General features: G+C 41.0%; 3 protein-coding genes across 5 annotated transcripts in view; 2 read left to right on the forward strand and 1 right to left on the reverse strand.

Annotated features, from left to right (window-relative positions):
- The window catches only part of cdh16 (cadherin 16, KSP-cadherin), a 33,264-nt gene extending 30,859 nt beyond the window's left edge, over window positions 1-2,405 (reverse strand). Inside the window, exon 1 of the mRNA XM_079667360.1 lies at window positions 2,284-2,405. The gene's annotated coding sequence lies outside the window, so the exon portion shown is untranslated. The remainder of the gene's footprint in view (window positions 1-2,283) is intronic.
- LOC307030735 (ATP synthase F(0) complex subunit C2, mitochondrial-like) lies at window positions 171-3,094 on the forward strand. 3 transcript variants are annotated; one of them, XM_079667362.1, is made up of 5 exons: window positions 171-227; window positions 539-635; window positions 1,649-1,720; window positions 2,306-2,505; window positions 2,733-3,094. In XM_079667362.1, the coding sequence occupies exons 2-5, from the start codon at window positions 597-599 to the stop codon at window positions 2,845-2,847; spliced, it is 426 nt and encodes a 141-aa protein (XP_079523488.1). In that variant the 5' UTR covers window positions 171-227; window positions 539-596; the 3' UTR covers window positions 2,848-3,094. The 3 variants fall into 3 exon arrangements, with proteins under 3 accessions (XP_079523488.1, XP_079523489.1, XP_079523490.1); XM_079667363.1 differs by lacking the exon at window positions 171-227 and adding an exon at window positions 235-258; XM_079667364.1 differs by lacking the exon at window positions 171-227 and adding an exon at window positions 283-408.
- Window positions 3,095-4,285: 1,191 nt separating this feature from the next.
- Window positions 4,286-14,613, forward strand: nsun3 (NOP2/Sun RNA methyltransferase 3). The gene is made up of 6 exons (XM_079667361.1): window positions 4,286-4,579; window positions 6,723-6,826; window positions 6,912-7,432; window positions 11,534-11,688; window positions 12,937-13,058; window positions 13,824-14,613. Exons 1-6 carry the CDS (start codon window positions 4,415-4,417, stop codon window positions 14,155-14,157), a joined length of 1,401 nt encoding a protein of 466 aa, XP_079523487.1. The 5' UTR covers window positions 4,286-4,414; the 3' UTR covers window positions 14,158-14,613.
- Window positions 14,614-19,328: the final 4,715 nt, after the last annotated feature.

A 19,328-nucleotide genomic window follows, 5' to 3' on the forward strand; every position in this document is an offset into this window, starting at 1 on the left:
CGTCCAGTGTAGTCATTATATCAAAGCGATTGAAAAAGCTCCAATTGATTATTTTAATAAAAAAGAAATATATACATAAGTTAATTTCAGCTAAATGTCGTGATCGCACAAATTAAACATCTTCAATGGCAAAACAAATAAAAACGTCAGGAAACCGGATGTCAACCACTTTACTTGATATTGCGCATGCGCACGTCTCTCGTGTGTTCGACCTCTACTACAGACAGGTAAGAGATAACCTCCTCAGTCACTAGCTGTGTGAGTTTAACATTTAATCGTGTCGCTTCTTTGTAACTCTGTGTTTCTTTTCGCTATATTTACAACAGCAATGCTTAGCTCCTAGGATTTAACAACTAGCTGGTTTTTCCGCGACATTGCTCGGTTTTGCAGCTAATCTTGACCTTACTTGTATGTGTCCACGTAATTTTGCACACTGTGTACTTTCTCATTTAGACAACTAGTTACACAGTTAACCAAGTCAAACTGTTCATTGTTGTTATTCAATGCATTTCTTTGTTTTGTGTATTGTTTTCTACAGACTTCTGACCCTGAATCAACGCCAGCTCCTTAGCTTGACCTGACCACTGCTCATCATAATGTATGCCTGTGCTAAATTCGTCTCCACGCCCTCTCTGGTGAGTGAGTCTGTTTCAATGGATTGTGCTTTCATGACATATTGCAACAAAAGCTGCAAGTCTGTGTTCATGCCTTCATGCCAGAGCAAACCAGCTGCATTCAAGTCGCTAATGCTAGCACTCAGCCATGTAGCCGTCTTTGACCCATGCTAAAGTCAGCTAGTGCTCACACCTGCAAGGGCGTCCTTGTTTTGAACATAATCAAGCCTTAGCATAGCCATTGCATCCCCATCCTTATCTATCATCTACATTCAAACATATGATGCAGTTAATTGAGAAGCTCCCATATTTAAAGTGAAATCTGAGCTGTATGAGCAGAATGAATCCGAAGCCACAATATAATGGATCTCTGTTGTCTAGGAAGGGTTGCATTTATAATTGATCATATTTAGTTGTGGAAAGCAATTTGGTAATTTACAAGTAAATGTTGATTTGCTACTATTTAACTTGAGTATTTAGAAACAAAAAATGTACATTTTAAGTTATTTTTCCTTTTTTTTATTATTAGGTTTTTACTTATGTGTTATTGTATCATCCAATTCGGATTCTCAGTTTACAATACAACCAACCATTGTTGCAGATTAAAGTACTAAAAGAAAGGTGTTACATAATTTCCACCTTTTCATTTAAAGTACTGCTTACATATTAATGAATACATCAAAAATCATGATTGTAAAACTCTAACAACAACCACTCTGCATTATGAATATTTGTACTTATGTGAATATTTGAATGCAGGACTGCATTGTAATGCTGTTCTATTATATTGTATTATATATCATTTTAAGTAATTATTTTTAATACTTCTTCCTCATACAACCACATTTTTTACTAGCCAAATGTCTCTGTTAGGATGAGCCCACATGCTTTTAATTCTGACCTCAGGAGATTAGATGTATTCTTAGCACAACACAATAATTATACAGAAATGTATCGGCATGACATTTTTGTGCAGTATATTATCAGTTTGATTTTCTCAACTACATGTGTCTCTTTCTTGTTTCTTGGAACAGGTCCGTGCTGGATCTCGGGCACTGTGCAGACCACTCTCTGCAGCGCTTGGCACAGATGCCAGGAAAGCAGAGGTAAGCAGCTATCAGTACTGTGCATTAGAACTGATTTATTGACCTTGAGTGTTCACAGAGGAAGGGCACTTAAGGCACAAGTCTGTATTTTATAATGACATTGTTAAACATTGCTACTCAACAAAACTATATCTCATGCAGATATCGTTTAATGTCCCCCAAAAAGTACAACAACAGACTGGTGAGGTGATAGGATTAGAACTTAATGTAGCAAGCCTAGTTTCTCATTGAGTACGACCATTGGATAATGTTGTTATCAGCAAAAGCAGTAAAGACACCTGCATCAAAAATAAACTTAAGCTGGCTAGCCTCTGTAGCTAAAATTATTTTTGCAACATTTCCCTTGCATCCCCAGAGCTGGACTAATGTTCACAGCATTTTCATTTGATATGAAACCTTCATCAATTCCATAGTTCATTAAAGACAGATACAGGCTCAACATTTGGCTGTAGAAATTAGGAGATCTTATAAAAACTGATCCGTTTTAGAACACGTCTTTTACATATAAGCATACAATGTTTAGTGCTGATTTGTGATCCTGTACTATTTTGTTGTGTACTAACCTGACTTATTTTTGCATATCAGACTGCCTCCCTCCTGGCCCCTCAGAGCAGCGTAGCCTCCCAGCAGCAGATGGCAGTGCGGGCGTTCCAGACCAGCGCTGTGAGCCGTGACATCGACACTGCTGCAAAGTTCATTGGAGCAGGAGCTGCCACTGTGGGCGTAGCTGGATCTGGAGCTGGAATTGGAACAGTGTTCGGTAGTCTTATTATCGGATATGCCAGGTAAATCAAATAATCTGTCATTTTAAAACTTCTCCAACAAGAGGCGAAAGTCTCATTTGTCATAAAAAAACACTGTCTGTATAAAAGCATTCTTCAACATTGTCAAGGGGTTAATAATATAATTATTTTGTCACATAAGTCCTTGGGCTGTCTGCTGAATGAATGGCAGTTGTATTTTTAACACTTTTTACCTCCAACTTCTGACAGCTGCCTCTTTTTCTCCACAGGAACCCCTCTCTGAAGCAGCAGCTGTTCTCTTACGCCATCTTGGGCTTCGCTCTGTCTGAAGCTATGGGTCTCTTCTGTCTGATGGTTGCATTCCTTATTCTGTTTGCAATGTAAAGCAGTTAAGCATTTACTGCAAAGGGATACATCATAATGTTAATAACAATTAGCAGCTTGAGTTGCTCTTGAACGGTACGATAATGTCAGCTTATCGCGTTGCCTATTTTTGTTCATTGGTGCTTCTTAAGGTTGTGAACTCACTGATGTAAGAAACTCTGGCAAAACAAAATCATTGTAAATGATGGGTTTTGCCATGATATTGTATATTTAATAAAAAATGTTTGTGTTAAACATTCAACCAACACCTGAAGTAACATTTTTAATTCATCATTTGTGTTTGTGAATTTGTAAATGGTAGTGTGTATGTTTTTAGGGTTCTTGTTTTCAAGGTGACTCTGTTTTTCTCCTAATATAATATAAAGGAGAGGCTCACAGTTACACAAACTCTCTAAAATAATTCAAACCTTAAGTTTCGCAGCTGTGATGCAGCATTTCCCTCAACAGTCCTGGTCAATTTAGCCTACTACATGGGTCAAGTTTTAGGATCACCTCTGGTTTGTCTTTGTTACCCTGAAGTAGAACAAACATGATTATCAAAAATATAGTTAACCTTTAATATTAACAAACCCTTACTGTGACCATATACTTAAAACATGTTTACTACAAATTGACAGAGAATAAAATCAATTTCTGTCACCTGTTATCGTGCACTGGGTTCAGGTTGCCAGTATTGTCTGCTATGTCCAGAATAATTAAAAAGTGTTTGCCAGAGACTTAGCAATTGTTTGAATCCAGTATTTCCAGCACGACAAACCTAAATCATGTCTAGAGAAGAGCAGACGTTAGGCCTATGGGAAACATTCAAATCAGACGTTGGTATCATGGTCACACATTTTGAACATCCTGTGCAGGGGGAACACACACGTATTTGAAACACTTCTAGCAGGAGCAGCTTCATTGCTTATGTTTAAGCGATCACCTGTTAAAGTGAATGCATGTAAGTACTCTATAATCATACTCAGAGGTGGGAGAAGCACTCAGATCTTGTACTTAAGTCAAATTAGAGGTACCAGTGCAGTGTGGAGGGATACTCCGTTACAAGGAAAAGTCCTGCATTTAATATGTTACTCAAGTAAAACAAAAAAGTATTGGCACCGAAACATACCAACAGCAACGTACCCATGATGCATATTGCCCCAGTTCAGAATAATGCATATGTTTTGATCATAATTATAGATGCATTAAAGTGTTATCAAAGCTGGTAAAGGTGCAGTCATTTTATTAAGTGTAATTACGTGTACGCTGCCTGCAGGGCAATAAATAAATCAACATGTGCAAAGTAACTAAAGATATTAAATAAATGTAGTGGAGTAAAAGTACACGTTTTAGCTCTGAATTGTAGTTTGGTAGAAGTACAATGTAGCAACAATCCTTATTAAAGTACAAGTCTCTCAAAATTAGCGAGAAGAGAAAAATCAGTAGTCTGCAAAGCGGAACTAAAGACAGAGTCAGAGTTGAGGGAGGACAGATTTGAGAAACGCACGATGTTTGAGTTTATGAAAGAAAGTCAAGTAATAATGAATATATTTCGACATGTCAGTTAGAGATTAAAATAATTAACCGAATGTATAATTATATGCTCTCAAGACATTGTTTTTTACTGACAATATGCCTGAAACCTCGGAGGATAGCGCCGAAAGCGTTGTGCTTTGTGAGCTGTTACACAGGTCCTGACGGTCCTGACGCTGATCCACAGCTCAGAGAGCGAAGAGGAGCAAACAAAAACCAGGTGAACAAACACGGAAAGATGCTATGTTTTTGGATGGATAGCTCGGGCAACATTACTCGAAAAATATATTGTCTTCTTGAGTGTCTTAGATTTTTCGCCACCTGTCACAGCCCACTGTGTTTAAATAACACATTTGACATCTTGTCAGCTAAAGTTTTGGTTTGAATTGTACCTTCATAAAACCCCTGTAGTTCATGAAAGTTTGGTGGTCAAATGTGTTTCATAAGGGGGGAGGCAATTTATTTGTTTGCCCATTAGATGGAGTAGTACGAGAAGTTCAAAATATGTTCGCTGAATTATTTAATTATTTAGATAACATAAGGATTGGTTAATCAAGCGCATTATTGATTTATGTCTTCTAATTACTTGTGTTTGTATTGTATTTATTTTGGATTTGCAGCTTATTGTTATTATTTTCTTAAATGTGTCTATTTGCAATCTTATAGCCGGCCTCCTTTTGGCCCTAAAAAAACATATGCTAAGGGCCCCACCTCCCTGACCTGACCCGTGACCCCTGTAGATTAGAGATGTTAAGATTCACCGATTCGCATCGGTGCACCGGCATAAACGTTCAAGATGCGAGTGCACCGATTGAAAGAGTGCACATCGGCTACAGTTTGGGTTGAACTCGCGATGCATCGATTGCGTAGCGTCTTTGCATCGGTAAAAAACCGATTCATTCATATAAAATCCCCTTATCTTGTCAACGTTCAGCAGAGACGATCTTTGATATTTGCTTCGCCACTACGGAGAACGAGAGTCTCAGTTATCAACACACACGGAAGTTGAGGAGAAAGAGAAACACAGCGCACCGAAGAATACCTACAAATCAAACGTTTGGCAACACTTCGGATTGTTCAAGAAAGACGGTGTAATAGTCATTTATGCTATATAGTTGACCGCAGGTCATGGAGAGTAATAAGGTATCCGTAGACCTTTGTATGAGGTATCTTTATTACTTAACAGGTCTACAGCCATTATACATAGATCCGTCCTAGATGCGGACTTGCATACACACAGTATCACTCCGCAGCCGCACCCCATCAGTAACGTCCTGATGGTATATGTGCGCGGCACTATTACTACAGAAGGTCAACTTGAAAAATCACTCGCAAATTGTTAACGATGCCGAGCCGCTTTAAAGTACACAAGTAGTACGAGGAACTTAGCGACGCACATAAAGAGGCGACGTGGGGTCTGCGGCTGAAAAGAGAAACCTGAAAGTGAGACATATGAGTTAAATCACTCAGTGAGGTGTTCTGTCAGAGAGGTGTTTAGCTTACAGCAGCCTGTGACGGCCAATAATAATGTAAATGTCTTCCTTACTGTAAGCAGTTATGAAATACCTGTTTGTGAAAGGTTATTTGTTTTCTTTATTGTTCATATAGAAACCACTGCTTTCTGCTCACTGGTGAGTTAGCCTTTGAGTGTTAAGCACATCAGGCTGGCAGCTGTATGGGCATTGCTCTATGGTAGCTGTTATTTGCACATTGTTAATCATGAGCAATGCATCTTTACATTGTTTAACTGTGAGGTGTTATACAATTGTACTCTGGAGAGCTTTTAAAGGTACAAAAATAAACGGCATGATGGGATGTGCAGTACCAAATATGTAAAGCACTTTTTTGTTAATGTATGATTTGCTGCATATAAGGAATAAAACAAAAATCCTCTGTCGTACCATATTGAAGTATCATTATTTTTGCATCGTGTTGAATCGCATCGTATCGCCCCGAATCGCATAATGTTGAATCAAATCGTATCGAACTGTATCGCAACAGGGGTGAATCGTATCGTATCGCATCGCCTGGTGTTTCAAAGGTATCGTTAATGTATCGTATCGTGGCAACGTATCGAGATGCGCATCGCATCGGCCTCAGTGATGGAGATGCACATCCCTACTGTAGATCATTTGCTATTGCCACACAGTTACACTTGACACCCCAACACTGTACAGTGTTGCCCTTTAATATCCACCAGGGGTAGCTAGTGTAAAACAATGGCTGTTATTGTTCCCATTTACATAGGAGATTTCACTGAGATAGTGTCCAGATGAAACTAACCTAAGCGCTCAGTGCTTAGATGCTTTCTTATTTCATGCCTCTGTGGGATTAATTTATTCACCGCAGTTTGTTTGTAACAGGTTACAAAAAGGCGCAAAAAAGAGAGACCTTCATGTCAGCTAGTCCTGGACAACTTTGAACAGCAGTACAGTCAGGAACTCGGAGACCTGTGGCCATCTGCAAGGTAAATGTTCTCCTAAAATATATTACAGCATGTACATGGACCACGCTAGTACCCTTCCTTAATCTTGATTGCTTGTTTCCTACAGAGCAGTGCTCCTGGACCCTCACTCTTGGCAGTATGGCGTCATGCTGAACCGCTTCAGCGCTGTGACGGGCATCACACAGATCCTCCAGTCTCAGGGCTTTTATACATTGCTGCCTCAGAATAGTGTCTCCCCGCTCATTTGTAATGACTTCTCAACAATCTCCAATTCTAAACACCAAGCAGGAAAAGACTCTCCGTTTCCACCTGACTACATTTCAAAGTTCCCTCCTAATGACTTTCCTCTCCAACCTGACAGCAGCTCCCATGTGCTCCCTGAAGACCTTAAATCAGAGCCTTCACTGAGTTTACCCCGTTCTACATTACAGTGTTACATCCACCCGTATCCACTGCGCTTCCCCTCTCAGGCTCACAGGCCCGGCCAGCTGAAGCAGTACTACCTCCTGAATGCTGCCTCCCTGCTGCCAGTGCTGGCTCTGAACGTCACAGATGGGGAGAAGGTTTTGGATCTCTGCTCGGCACCGGGGGGCAAAGCCGTAGCCATAATGCAGTGTGCCACCCCAGGTAAAACAAATACAAAATAGTTGATTTTGTTCACTTTAACCCACAAGGCAGTAGAAGACAAATAAAGCTTAAATAATTTAAACACTGCTGAATTGTATGCATAGTTATAACTGGTTTATTAAATATTGGTATATATATTGCTTTTATTCATGAACTATATGATTAATTATACTTAAAGGTGGGGTAGGTAAGTTTGAGAAACCGGCTCAAGATACACTTTTTGTTATATTCCATGGAATGTTCTTAACATCCTGATAGCAATGAATATCTTAATTGCTTTGACAAAAAATCCATAAAAAAACTGTATCTGTGGAAGCCGTAGTACTGTAAAAAGCACGACCAATCAACTGAGCCGGCCCGGCTAAAATAACTGGACGGCCTACCTGCCTGTCAGCCTTCCATCTGTGCACAAACTTATCTCGTGCCCTCATTGGTCATGTGCACGTTCGTGTGTGTTGGAGGAGGGGCTCTGTAAGGAAGTGGCAGATTTTTTCCGGCTGTGTATTTTCACATTCTAGCGCACTCGAGCTGGTTTCTCCAAAATTACCTACCCCACCTTTAATTCGATTGAAATTATAATAAATCATGAGTTACTGTGTTGGTAATATTGACATGAATATAAGATCGAGGTGTTTTGCAACAAGAGCTTTTCATGAAAAACATCATGTTGAAATCAGTTTAGTTCAATGTTTACCCACACTGCAGTAGAAGAAAAATAAACCTTGTATAATTTGACTTCATATCAAATTATCTATGTCTATCCAATCCAACTTTATTTATATAGTTCTTTAAAATATCCAGACCAAAGTGCTGTACAGAGAGATACATAACATATAAAATCACACAGCTCAGCTCACAAAACATAAAATACATACATTTAAAATAAAAGATACAAACACAACAAACCAGAATAAACGTAACAATTTCAAAATATAAAAACAGCCATATAATAAAAACAATAGACCACTGAGAGCAAATAAGAACAACAATTTACTTGTTTAAGAATGTTAAGGAGAAAAGGTGGGTTTTAAGACAGGATTTGAAAACAGACAGTGTGGGAGCCTGTCTGATTAGCAAGGGCAGGTCGTTCCACAGTTTAGGGGCGGCAGCAGAGAAAGCACGGGCCCCTCTGTGCTTAGACTAAGACCCATTCCCAAACCGCCCCCTACACCCTACCCTTCCGTTTGCGCATTCACGCGGAGGGTCCGCCATATTAAGTGCTGTTCCAAAGCAACGAGTGTGGAGCGGTGTGGAGGGGGAGTGGGCTATCAAGCCCTCAAACAGCGAGTCTGCATCGGTGCTGACTTGAGACCGGTCTCTACCTGACCGGAGTCACGCTGTGTGTGTCCGTCAGGAAACACGCTGTTTACAAGTAGTTCCAGCAAACATCCACTGATAAACTGCGATGTTAAAGAGCAACTTCCAGGTTAAAGACACCTGTGAATAAATGTGTAGGAAAATGATGAATACACTCGATTTTCCCAAAAATGTACAGAAATGTACACTACAGTGACATCTGGTGTCGTTTTTTTAAGAAATGTTCACTTCCGCATAAAAAAGCCTCGGCACGTGACCTCCCGCGTGTGACGTAACACGGGGGACACAAGGGGGAGAGCCGCCGGTGTAACGTATTAATAAACATGGATCCCAATGCTAGTTTCAACACAGAAGACACAGAAGAAGTTGAACATGAATATTCGAATGCATATGACGGACCACAACCTTATAATTATGAGCCTGCTAGGCGTCCAAGAGACCAGGAGCAGCCAAGGATTAGAAGAAATAACGGCCATCGGAGAGAAATTGAGCTGTGGTGTGAGGAGAACCAGTGGAGAACTGGGCAGCTATCTTGGTGAGTGACCGGCGTTAGCTACAGAATGCTGGCTAATGTCACATCACAACATTGTAAAGTTAGCTATCATATATCAGGCTATAACTAACGTAGCATTGATAATATAGTAACGTTACTGGCAGGACTGTTGATACTGATCCATAACAGAAACTAATGCGCAAGTATCAGCCGTATCTCGCGTTACCTAATGCAACTCCACACTACGGTGCTGTGTACCGGAGGGGAGACGCGAGATACGGCTGATACTTGACGATCTGGCGGAGAAAGGTTGTGGTGCCTCCGTTGATATGTCGTTGTAAATGGCTTGATGGAAAGCAGGTGTGTAGTCGGGGAGGGTCCACAGCTGATTGCAGCAGGTGAGTGGAGGTTGAGCCGGGAGCCGGGAGTGACAGCCACCACGCACACACAAACAACACAGACAGGGGGAAACAAACAAACACAAAGGAGACGGCTGGAGCAGTACAGCCACCACAGCGTTACCTAATGCAACTCGACACTATGTCTTACGGTGCCGTGTACCGGAGGGGAGAGAGAGAGAGCAGCGAAGGGGGGGAGAGAGAAGTAATATGGTTTCCTGATAAAGCTGTGGAGAGTATGTGCTGCAGGGAGGTGGATGCACAACGCACCCAGGAACGAACGCTAGCTCCGGTCCTTTTTACTGTGGACTCGATGTCCTGACAGGCTGGTATTTGTGCAACCTGCACAAACACAATACTGCACCATGATTACAAATGGTGAAATACAATGTAAAACTACCGAAAAATAACAGCTCCTTAAAACACAACCGCTCTACTCAACGCAACTCCACTATACCCGCGGTCAGAGAGCGGAGATGTGTCCCCTGTGTGATGTAATATGACGCGTTTGACGTATGACCTTAAAAAAAAGCCGTTTTTAAGAGCTTTTTGCTGTATTTACTCCCTCCGTCTGACAGGAGGAAGCCTCGTTGAGCTGCGAGTGTGGCTACAGACAGAGGCCGTTTCTCAATCGCGAGGATGCTTGCTTGGTAGCACATGTCTTCCGAGTCACTTGCTCCAGAAGCTAGGCAAGAATCCTTCCTGGCATTCGGAAAGAGTGGAACAGGCTAGCAAGTGTGCAGGTGTGCGTCATATGAGAGGCCCCGCCTTACATTTTCCGCCACAGATTTGGGGAAATTGGTCTGTGCGCAAAGCATTGTGGGGATTTGAAGGACGCAAAGTCTACCCATGTGCAGCCTCAAAATTACCCCCAGACCAAGGACGCGGCCTCTGTGGAATTCCAAGTATGCTGGAGATTGGAACAGTGCTTCGGCGGCACTCGATGACGTAGTATCATTGAAATATTGGCTTGGAAGCCAGTTTCCTCACGATTGAGAAACGGCCAGAGTTCACTCCGTCACGGAGGGCTAGGGTCGAGGGAGTGGTTTGGGATTGGGCCTTAGTTTTTGGCACCCTCAGGAGCAACTGATCAGCTGACCTGAGAGTGCGAGTGGGCGTGTAGCTGTGTAACAGCTCAGAGAGGTAGGGCGGGGCCAGGCCATTGAGGGCTTTAAAAGTAAATAAAAGAGTTTTAAAATGAATCCTCGAATGAACGGGCAGCCAGTGGAGTGAAGATAAAATGGGGGAAATGTGCTCGTGTTTGCGTGTACCAGTTAGGAGCCGTGCTGCTGCATTTTGCACAATCTGCAGACGAGCAAGGGAGGACGCACTTATCCCAAGCAAAAGCGGCCGTTAGATCAAGGAGTAAAAGGATAATGCATTCACCTGAGTCTGTTGCTAAAAGGATATCATTAAAAACTCTTAAAAGAGCTGATTCCGTGCTGTGCAAGGTTTTAAAACCAGATTGGAAGACCTCGAGTACCATGTGCTCTTCCAGAAAAGCGAGAAGTTGACTGTATACAATCTTCTCTAGGATTTTGGACATAAAAGGCAATTTGGAAATGGGCCTAAAGTTTGCAAGAACTGTGGGATCCAGATTATGCATAAATGTATAACTGTGTTGTATTAAGATATTAATTATTGGTATCTATAATGCTTTTAATAACACCTAATTCGATTGAAATGACAATAAATCATGAGTTACTGTGTTATTGATATAAATATCAAGGTGTTTTTGCATCAACAGCTTTTCACAAAAAACATGTTGAAATCAGTTTATTTTTATTCTTAAATATAACGTTATAATGTACTTTGCATGTAGTCTGTATTTCTTTCAGCATTTACTGCATTGAACACTAGTAACAGTTAATGCGGCCCTGTTTTGTGTTCCAGCACTGCTCTGCTGTAATGAACCGGACCCCCACAGACGGGTCTGGCTCTCAAAAACCCTCGAGTCGTTCCTGCCTCCGTCACTAACCAGCAGAGTGACTGTGTCCGCACAGGACGGATGCTCTTTTGGGCAAAGTGAAACAGGAGAGTATGACAAGGTGAGGGGGAGTCATGGTTATTTCAGTTTGTGACTACATTTGGCTTCGGTGTTCATCAAATTGAGTTTTTTCAAGGCCATGGTTAGAAATGAATGAAAACAGCAAGCCTTTGAACTGAAGGTAATAAGCCCAGCGGAAGAGACGAAAACAATTTATTCAAAAGAGGAGCCAAGAAAAGGCAGACAAAATGGTTGGGAGCTTTCAAAGCACTCATTGTGACTGATAATGGGCCAAAATATTGAAAACAGAAAAGCACAGACTCAAAGGTAGTGTAGGAAACGGTGTGAACAAAGGCTGAAAGGATTTAGAGTACAAACAGGCTGTACCGATTCAGGCTGTTTGTAGCAGAGGACAGATCTGTGGGGAGATTCTCAAGTTTTAGGTTTAGAGTTTGTGTTTGGTGAAGAAGAGCATGTTATTTTACAGACCTCCAGCATTTGTATTCATTAGGGGTGTAACGGTATACGTATTTGTACCGAAAATATTCGGTATGGGTCCTTTGGTTCGGTACACGTCTGTACGTGAATATCATCGGTACCAAAAGAAAAAAGACTGCAAACCCAACTCCCACTAGTATTTAAGCCTCCACCACTCGCAACAAGTTCAGACCGAGCCAAAGCTATTACAAACGCCAAATATCCTTATGTTGCCATGTTAGCAAAGCTCTACCTGGCTGTATCTGCTACCTCTGTCCCTAGCAAGAGGGTGTTCTCCACAGTACAGTTCAAATACAGATTATTTCAGTTCATCGAAATGCTGCACCTTAATGTTTATTTTATTATATTTTGTATTTATTTGAGTGTTTAATAATAATTAAAAACCCAAAACTAATAGTTTGTTTTGTGAGTACTAGTACAGTAAACTTCAAATACAGATTATTTCAGTTCCTCGAAATGCTGCACCTTAATGTTTATGTTATTATATTTTGTATTTATTTGAGTGAATACATTATTCACAGTTTAATAATAATTAAAAAAAATATATATATATTTTATGTTTTTGTGATAATTTTTTCTGCTGTACTGAAAACGAACCGTGACCTAAAAACCGAGGTACGCACCGAACCAAAATGTTTGTGAACCGTTACACCCCTAGTATTTATGTCTGCTTTTACCCTTATTAACTATTTACATGTTCTAACTCCTTCCCTTTCACTTTTCTTCTTTGATCCTTTCGTCTCATGCTGCACTTAAACTCTTGAAATCTCAGACTCCGAACTACTCACATTTCGTGCTCTCTGTGTTGCAGGTTTTAGTGGATGCTCCATGTTCTAATGACAGGAGCTGGTTGTATTCCAGCAGCAGCCAGCAGGGGGAACAGAGACTGAGGGACAGAGCCAGGCTGCCTGCTCTCCAGGCTCAACTGCTGAGGTGAGTCCAATACTGAAGATAAGAGATGTCTGAAATGTGTTAACCTCGTTGTTCTCTCCTACATGTAACTTCCTACATGTCATTACTCATGTGATTTAACCGTTTGTCTGAAAATGATAAAAGCACTTTAGTAATATGTGGTGTTGCTGTTGTTAGTAGGGTATTTCAGTTATCTGTTCATTTATATAATAATGGCTGTGTGGCACCGTATGATTACCCAAAAGGACTAATATAATATAGTTTACATTTTTCTATCAATCTATTGGCTCTGACAATTTGATTGCAGATTTGTATAATTGTGTGAAATTATAACCAAGCATAAAATGGTACAGAACTGTAGGTAATGTTTGTGTTCCACACATCCTTATTCCTTTGCAATACCTGTTGTCCACCTTACCCACAATGCAATTCAACAGTTTATTCATAAATCTGTATGTTATGTAAGTTGTGGTTAATGTAGCCTCGAGCAGCAAGCCTTTAGCTGAGCTGAGCTGAGCAGCTACAGACATCTCAATTCTTACTAACTCCACACTACCATTTTTTTTCTTTCATTTTCCACCTTGCCGTCCTCACACCCATCACTTGAGGCAATTTATCAGACTTCTCACAGCTCCCTCTCGAGCCACAAAAGGCTTTAGACAACTTTGTTCACATATGCAGTGGTACTCCCTAAGACCTGCAAACCGACTTTGATGTGTGAAATCGGTAGAGTTCCTCTTTTGAAGCCCCTTCTCATGAAGTGCAATGTTTGTCTACTCTGTGCAGGTCTGCGCTGACAGCGGTGCGTCCGGGGGGAGTTGTGGTCTATTCCACCTGCACTCTGTCCAGCTCTGAGAACTATGCTGTGGTCGACTCAGTGCTGAATGACTGTCCTGAGGCTGAACCTGAAGACCTGTGGGAGGAGATTGCTGTTCCTTTATCAAAATACTTTACATTTAGTCATGCTCACCCTGATCTTGACACACCTCAGAAGCCGTCCCTGCGGCCACTGAATGGCTCCTCGTCCTCTAATCCCCGCAGACTCGGCATTTTAGTGGTTCCTCAGCCCGGCAGGACCTGGGGACCCATGTTTTTATCTCGGATTAGAAGAAGGAAATAAAGTAGGTTGTTTCCCTTTGCAAAAAAAGAGGAGTGGAACAAATGGCCAAACATGCACATTTCCTCTGTACACCTTTTGTTAACTCTAGGTTTTTAAATGCAAAGTACCTCATGAAACCCTCCTCTAGGTCACACACGCTGACAAACATACCCTTTCACATTTAATATATCAACGTTTGGTTTTCAACTTCTTCCCCTTAAAGCCAAACTATTTGTTCCTTTTGGCTACCCACACCCTTTTTATTTATTATTTGTTATTGTTATGATTTATTGTTTAAGGGAACCACTGACACTGCACATGTACAATTAAATGATATTGTCTAAACATATTGTTAATTGCTTTAATCAATAACTGTGTCCACATTGTACAATGAAATCTATAATTTTGTAAGACTGCAATCATTTACAATGTAAGATTGTAATATTACAAATTAATTCTCAGTGCATTTTTTTTGGAGTAAGTGCTTATGGTGTCTTTTGTGTTTTCATAGTTCTATTTGACTGCAGTTACTGTAGGGAAGGATCACCACAGAAACTCACAATCAGAGTTTCCAGCCTTAAAGGTAGGGTAGGTAAGAGTGCGCTAGAATTTGAAGGTACACAACCGAAAAAAATCCGCCCCTTCCTTACAGAGCCCCTACTCCAACACACACAAACGCACACATGACCAATGAGGGCACGAGATACGTTTGTGCAAGAGGTGGAAAGCTGACAGGCAGGTAGGCCATCCAGTTATTTTAGCCGGGCCGGCTCAGATAATTGGTCGTGCTTTTTACAGTACCACGGCTTCCACAGATTAAATATTTGTATATATTTATTGTCAAAGCATTTAATTTATTCATTGCTATCGGGATGTTAAGAGCATTCCATGGAATATAACAAAAAGTATTTCTGAAGTGAATTACCTACCCTACCTTTAAGTCATCGAATCTGGCTGCAGTCATTACATTTTGATGAACTCTAGTATTGACTCATTACTGAATCTTTTTAATTCAATTAAATTCAAAACCTTTATTTATCCATGTGAAATCCCATTGAGATCAATGATCTCTTTTTCAAGGAAGACCTGGGGGGTATACTACGAAGCTGGTTCAACCTAACCTGGATATGTTTGAGTTAGCCGGTTGGCCTAATCCAAAACATACGCGCTCTCGCTAAACTGTACTACGACGCGGGTTATCAAGTGGATCGCTCAAGCCAACCGTGTCCTATCTAGTTAGGTGCGCGTTCACATGAAAGGGGTGGTATTTGGAGCATTCGATCAATCACAAACATGGAGAAGCGTACTGACAGCGCAGCGTCATACTTCCTGAATGAACTATAATATTAGACATTAAACATCCATGACTTAAACACTTTATCCAGGATAAAAGCCACATAGTTGCACCTGCAAGGTGAATACAGCTGGTAAAAGAAAAAGTGTTTGAATACATACATTAATAGGTTTATGATCACTGCCCCGTCTAAGACAGGAGTGGATCTGACTTTAATTACATTGAGTTGAGTGTTTCGTCAACTTAATGTGTTGCTTAAAATAACACTTCTGCATACAGTATGTGACACTGTGAGTGTTGCACGGCCAGATACGGCTCAGCTGAAGCAGATAAGGAAATATATGATACATTATGATGTGATATGCCGCTGACTGTACTTAATGTTACTTACATCCGGTTACTTACATGTTGTGGCAGATATTTAAGTAAGCTTTCTTAACGCTAATGTTATAATAGTCAGATTGCTCTGAAGATGGGAGGTGATATTCTATTAATGTTTACGTTCACACAGTCGGTGATTTTTGCCGGTGTTATGCCGTAGATCAGGGATCACCAACTACATTTGTCCAAGGGCCAAAATGTATCCAATAGACACTACCGCGGGCCAGCGATTTTTATATAGCCCAGAATTTTGAAGTTGTTGACCGGGGGGTGCTAGTGGAGCACGCTCAGGTACTGCGGACCGCTTAAAGTTTAGCAGGCTCTTCACGCTAACAAAGGATCACTTCTAGGCAGGGTTGGGAGGGTTACTTTGTAAATGTAATCAGTTACTGAATACTGAATACATGCTCTGAAAGTAATCAGAATACAGTTTAGAATACTTTTGGAATACTTTCTTTTTCCATAACAGATGGGTATGTTTTGGTGAACAGGAGACACTTATTTTACTGTTTTAATGGCTTATCATCAAGAACTCAAACACAGCATCTTGGTGTCCTTCTGGACAGCTCTCTCATCTGCACCCCACATAAAAAACATCACCCGGACTGCATTCTTTGTACTGTCTTAAAACCTTTCCTTGGAATATGTTATGAATTGTAAAGTGTCCTTGGGTGCTTTGAAAGGCGCCCCTAAATAGAAGGAATTATCATTATTATTTATTATCTGAAACGATGTAATAACTTTTAAAAAAAAAATCCAGTCACTTGCCCCATGCATTCAGCAGCAGCAGGCCATTCACTTTGATTTGATTCCGTTATGAAATGTCATAATTTCGACAATAAATAAATGCAAACGTTATCTTGCACATTTTATCCAACTATCTCCGTTTCTAACTTTCAATATATTTTAAAAGAGATCTCTCTCTCTCTCTCTCTCTCATCTGCGTGCGGGGGCGGGGCCTCACAGACACGCTGCATCTCTTGCTCAGACATACTGCAGCGCTGTGCAGTGTGCACACAGTTCTGCCGGTAATGAATATTACATTTTGTGAGGAAACTTTTCCACCAAAAATTTCGATAAGTATTCCAAAATCTATTCTCTTCAGGTTTACGAAAGTAACTGTAATCAGATTACTCGTTTTTCAAATGTAACCCCAGCTGAATAGCTTACTTGATTTTTGTATTCTGATTACGTAACGCCGTTACATGTATTCCGTTAAAACCAAACCCTGCTTCTAGGCTACTGTCCCGCAGCTCCTGCCTCTCTGTTGGACTCTGTCGCAGCGGGGCTACTGCTTTGCTGCGGAGTGCATAAAGCAGACTCTTCACAACCAGTGACCTATCCTATATTACCTATAGTGAACTATCTATATGGCGCTGTTCACAACGAAGTATCACTTCTTCTTCAAGGCGGGGAAGGTTTCGCAGTACGCAGTCTACTGTTGGACTCCGATACTGCACCTTACTCACTAGACGTTGTAAAAAAGAAAATGGGTGGGGGGCGAACGCAGTCACCCCCGTCGTGCGGGCCGGATAAGGATGTCTGGCTGGCCGGATGTGGCCCGCGGGCCGCCAGTTGGTTATGGCTAGAAAGGATCCGTCTAATGTAAATATGACGTCACGTTCTCGTTCTAACTCACGTTGTAATCGGAGCGATCGGTTGTAATCGGAGCGGCTCGGAAGCGCAGTCACGTGGCTTAATGTTTACGTTTGGGATGGCGAGAAACTAAACTATATTAAGTATGTAAATACTTGTTAGCGGTCTTGCTGTTGAAAGAAGAATGACAACACTGTAGATCAGCAACACTATGGTTTATGTTGTATTCACAGGCAAGTCAACGTTGTTGCAGTAAAAGTCCCAAGATAGCTCCTGGTGCAATAAAATGTATGTTGCATGTTACTGCTGTAGATGTGTTCACCTCTTTTATATACCGTTGGGTAGTTTAATCTGCAGCAATGCATCATATTCTATAATATCATCATATATGTGTAGCTTTGTCTCGGTTGTATCTTTCAAAAGTAAAGTGAAACAGCTGTTTTCAGCTTTGTGATGATGCATTTTCCAGCTGATCCAAGAGGCTTTTTAAACACCTTACTTGGCTTAAGAGGGAGGGGAATTTTCTCAACACATAAAGGAACACTTTATCCTTCAGTTTATCACAAACATTACATCAACAAATTTGGAGATCCTAATTTGAATCCAGTCTGTAATTTGATATTAAGGTTTTAATAATGAAATGAGGTCATGAATCGAGTTCAAGGTTAAGATCATCTTTATTATCCTATGTACAAAAATTAACATACAACATTAATATACCAGTTACAAATAAAACAAAAATAACATTATGCAACTCTGATCTTCTTGCTGATACTTTTCAAAGTTACTTTTACATTTGCTCTACTTCTGCTACTGTTTGCTCTGCTTTCAACTTCTCTTTCAACTCTGCTCTTTACTCTGCTTTCCCTGTTTCCTCTGTTCTCCTCTCCTCATCTTCTCCTCAGACTATCCTCCTTTTGCTGTATCCTCTCCTCTCCTGTTCTCCTCTCCTCATACTCTCCTCCTTTTGCTGTCTCCTCTCCTCCTCAGACTCTCCTCCTTTTGCTGTTAGATATTTAGACTGTAATGACAGCTTATGATATACTTTTTATAACTACATCAATCACATGCAATGGATTAAAAACGTTGTTTTACTTACCACCTCTTTACAGCTCCATTCATCTCCAAGCTTCCAACATTCACCTGGCGGTGGTGCCTTGGATGAAAACAACTTTTGATATGATACAATACAACAACAATAGTTAACACCTATCCACAGCAATAAGCACAAAGAGAAGACTAATGGTCTCTTTTATACCAATTTCTATTAGAGTGAAATGAACTGTGCCATGTCACATAGGATTGGAATGGATGATTGGCTGTGTTTTGTGAATATAGAGGAGATGGCAAAAGTAAATATACTTTGTTCTTACCTAAAGCATCTATCCTCCTCCTCGTACACCTCCCGCATTAGACTCTGGGGACTTAGCTTTTAAAATCTTGTTCAAGCTGTCCACTCTGTAGTTGGATCTCATGACCTCAGCTTTATGACCCACCCGGCCTGAAAAAGGGTGTCTACGATGGCTGGTACTGAGAGGTGTTATGGTCCTCTTCTGCCTTTTGTGTTTGGGGGGGCGTGAAGGTGAGAGGAAGACTACTGTCATGTGGGGTGTGTTGCTTTACGTCCTCCAAAAGATAATTTAGTCTTGATATCACTGTACACATGAACGTCTCATCCTGTAGGTGGTATGTGTGCTCAGTAATTTCCCGCAATAAGGTCCCACACTGCTGTCGTTTCCTATCTCTTGAGGACTTTGAGTGGTTACCACTGCTCTGATTACAACGAGAGTTAGGACGACGTCTCTTCTCAATCTTCCCGCGTCCCGCCCACCCCGACCCTTTCCGATTACAGCCGAGCCGCTCCGATTACAACGAGAGTTAGAACGAGAACGTGACGTCATATTTACATTAGACGGATCCT

This window comes from Notothenia rossii (assembly GCF_949606895.1).
Source record: "Notothenia rossii genome assembly, chromosome: 2".
Taxonomy (NCBI): domain Eukaryota; kingdom Metazoa; phylum Chordata; class Actinopteri; order Perciformes; family Nototheniidae; genus Notothenia; species Notothenia rossii.

Bases quoted from the DNA above. Each gene is read 5' to 3' on its own strand.
- nsun3 (XM_079667361.1), top strand. From the start codon at position 4,415: ATGTATAATTATATGCTCTCAAGACATTGTTTTTTACTGACAATATGC. The intron at 7,433-11,533 runs GTAAAACAAATA...TTTGTGTTCCAG, and splicing joins AATGCAGTGTGCCACCCCAG to CACTGCTCTGCTGTAATGAA. The intron at 11,689-12,936 runs GTGAGGGGGAGT...TCTGTGTTGCAG, and splicing joins AAACAGGAGAGTATGACAAG to GTTTTAGTGGATGCTCCATG.
- LOC307030735 (XM_079667362.1), top strand. From the start codon at position 597: ATGTATGCCTGTGCTAAATTCGTCTCCACGCCCTCTCTG. The intron at 636-1,648 runs GTGAGTGAGTCT...TTCTTGGAACAG, and splicing joins TCGTCTCCACGCCCTCTCTG to GTCCGTGCTGGATCTCGGGC. The intron at 2,506-2,732 runs GTAAATCAAATA...TTTTCTCCACAG, and splicing joins CTTATTATCGGATATGCCAG to GAACCCCTCTCTGAAGCAGC.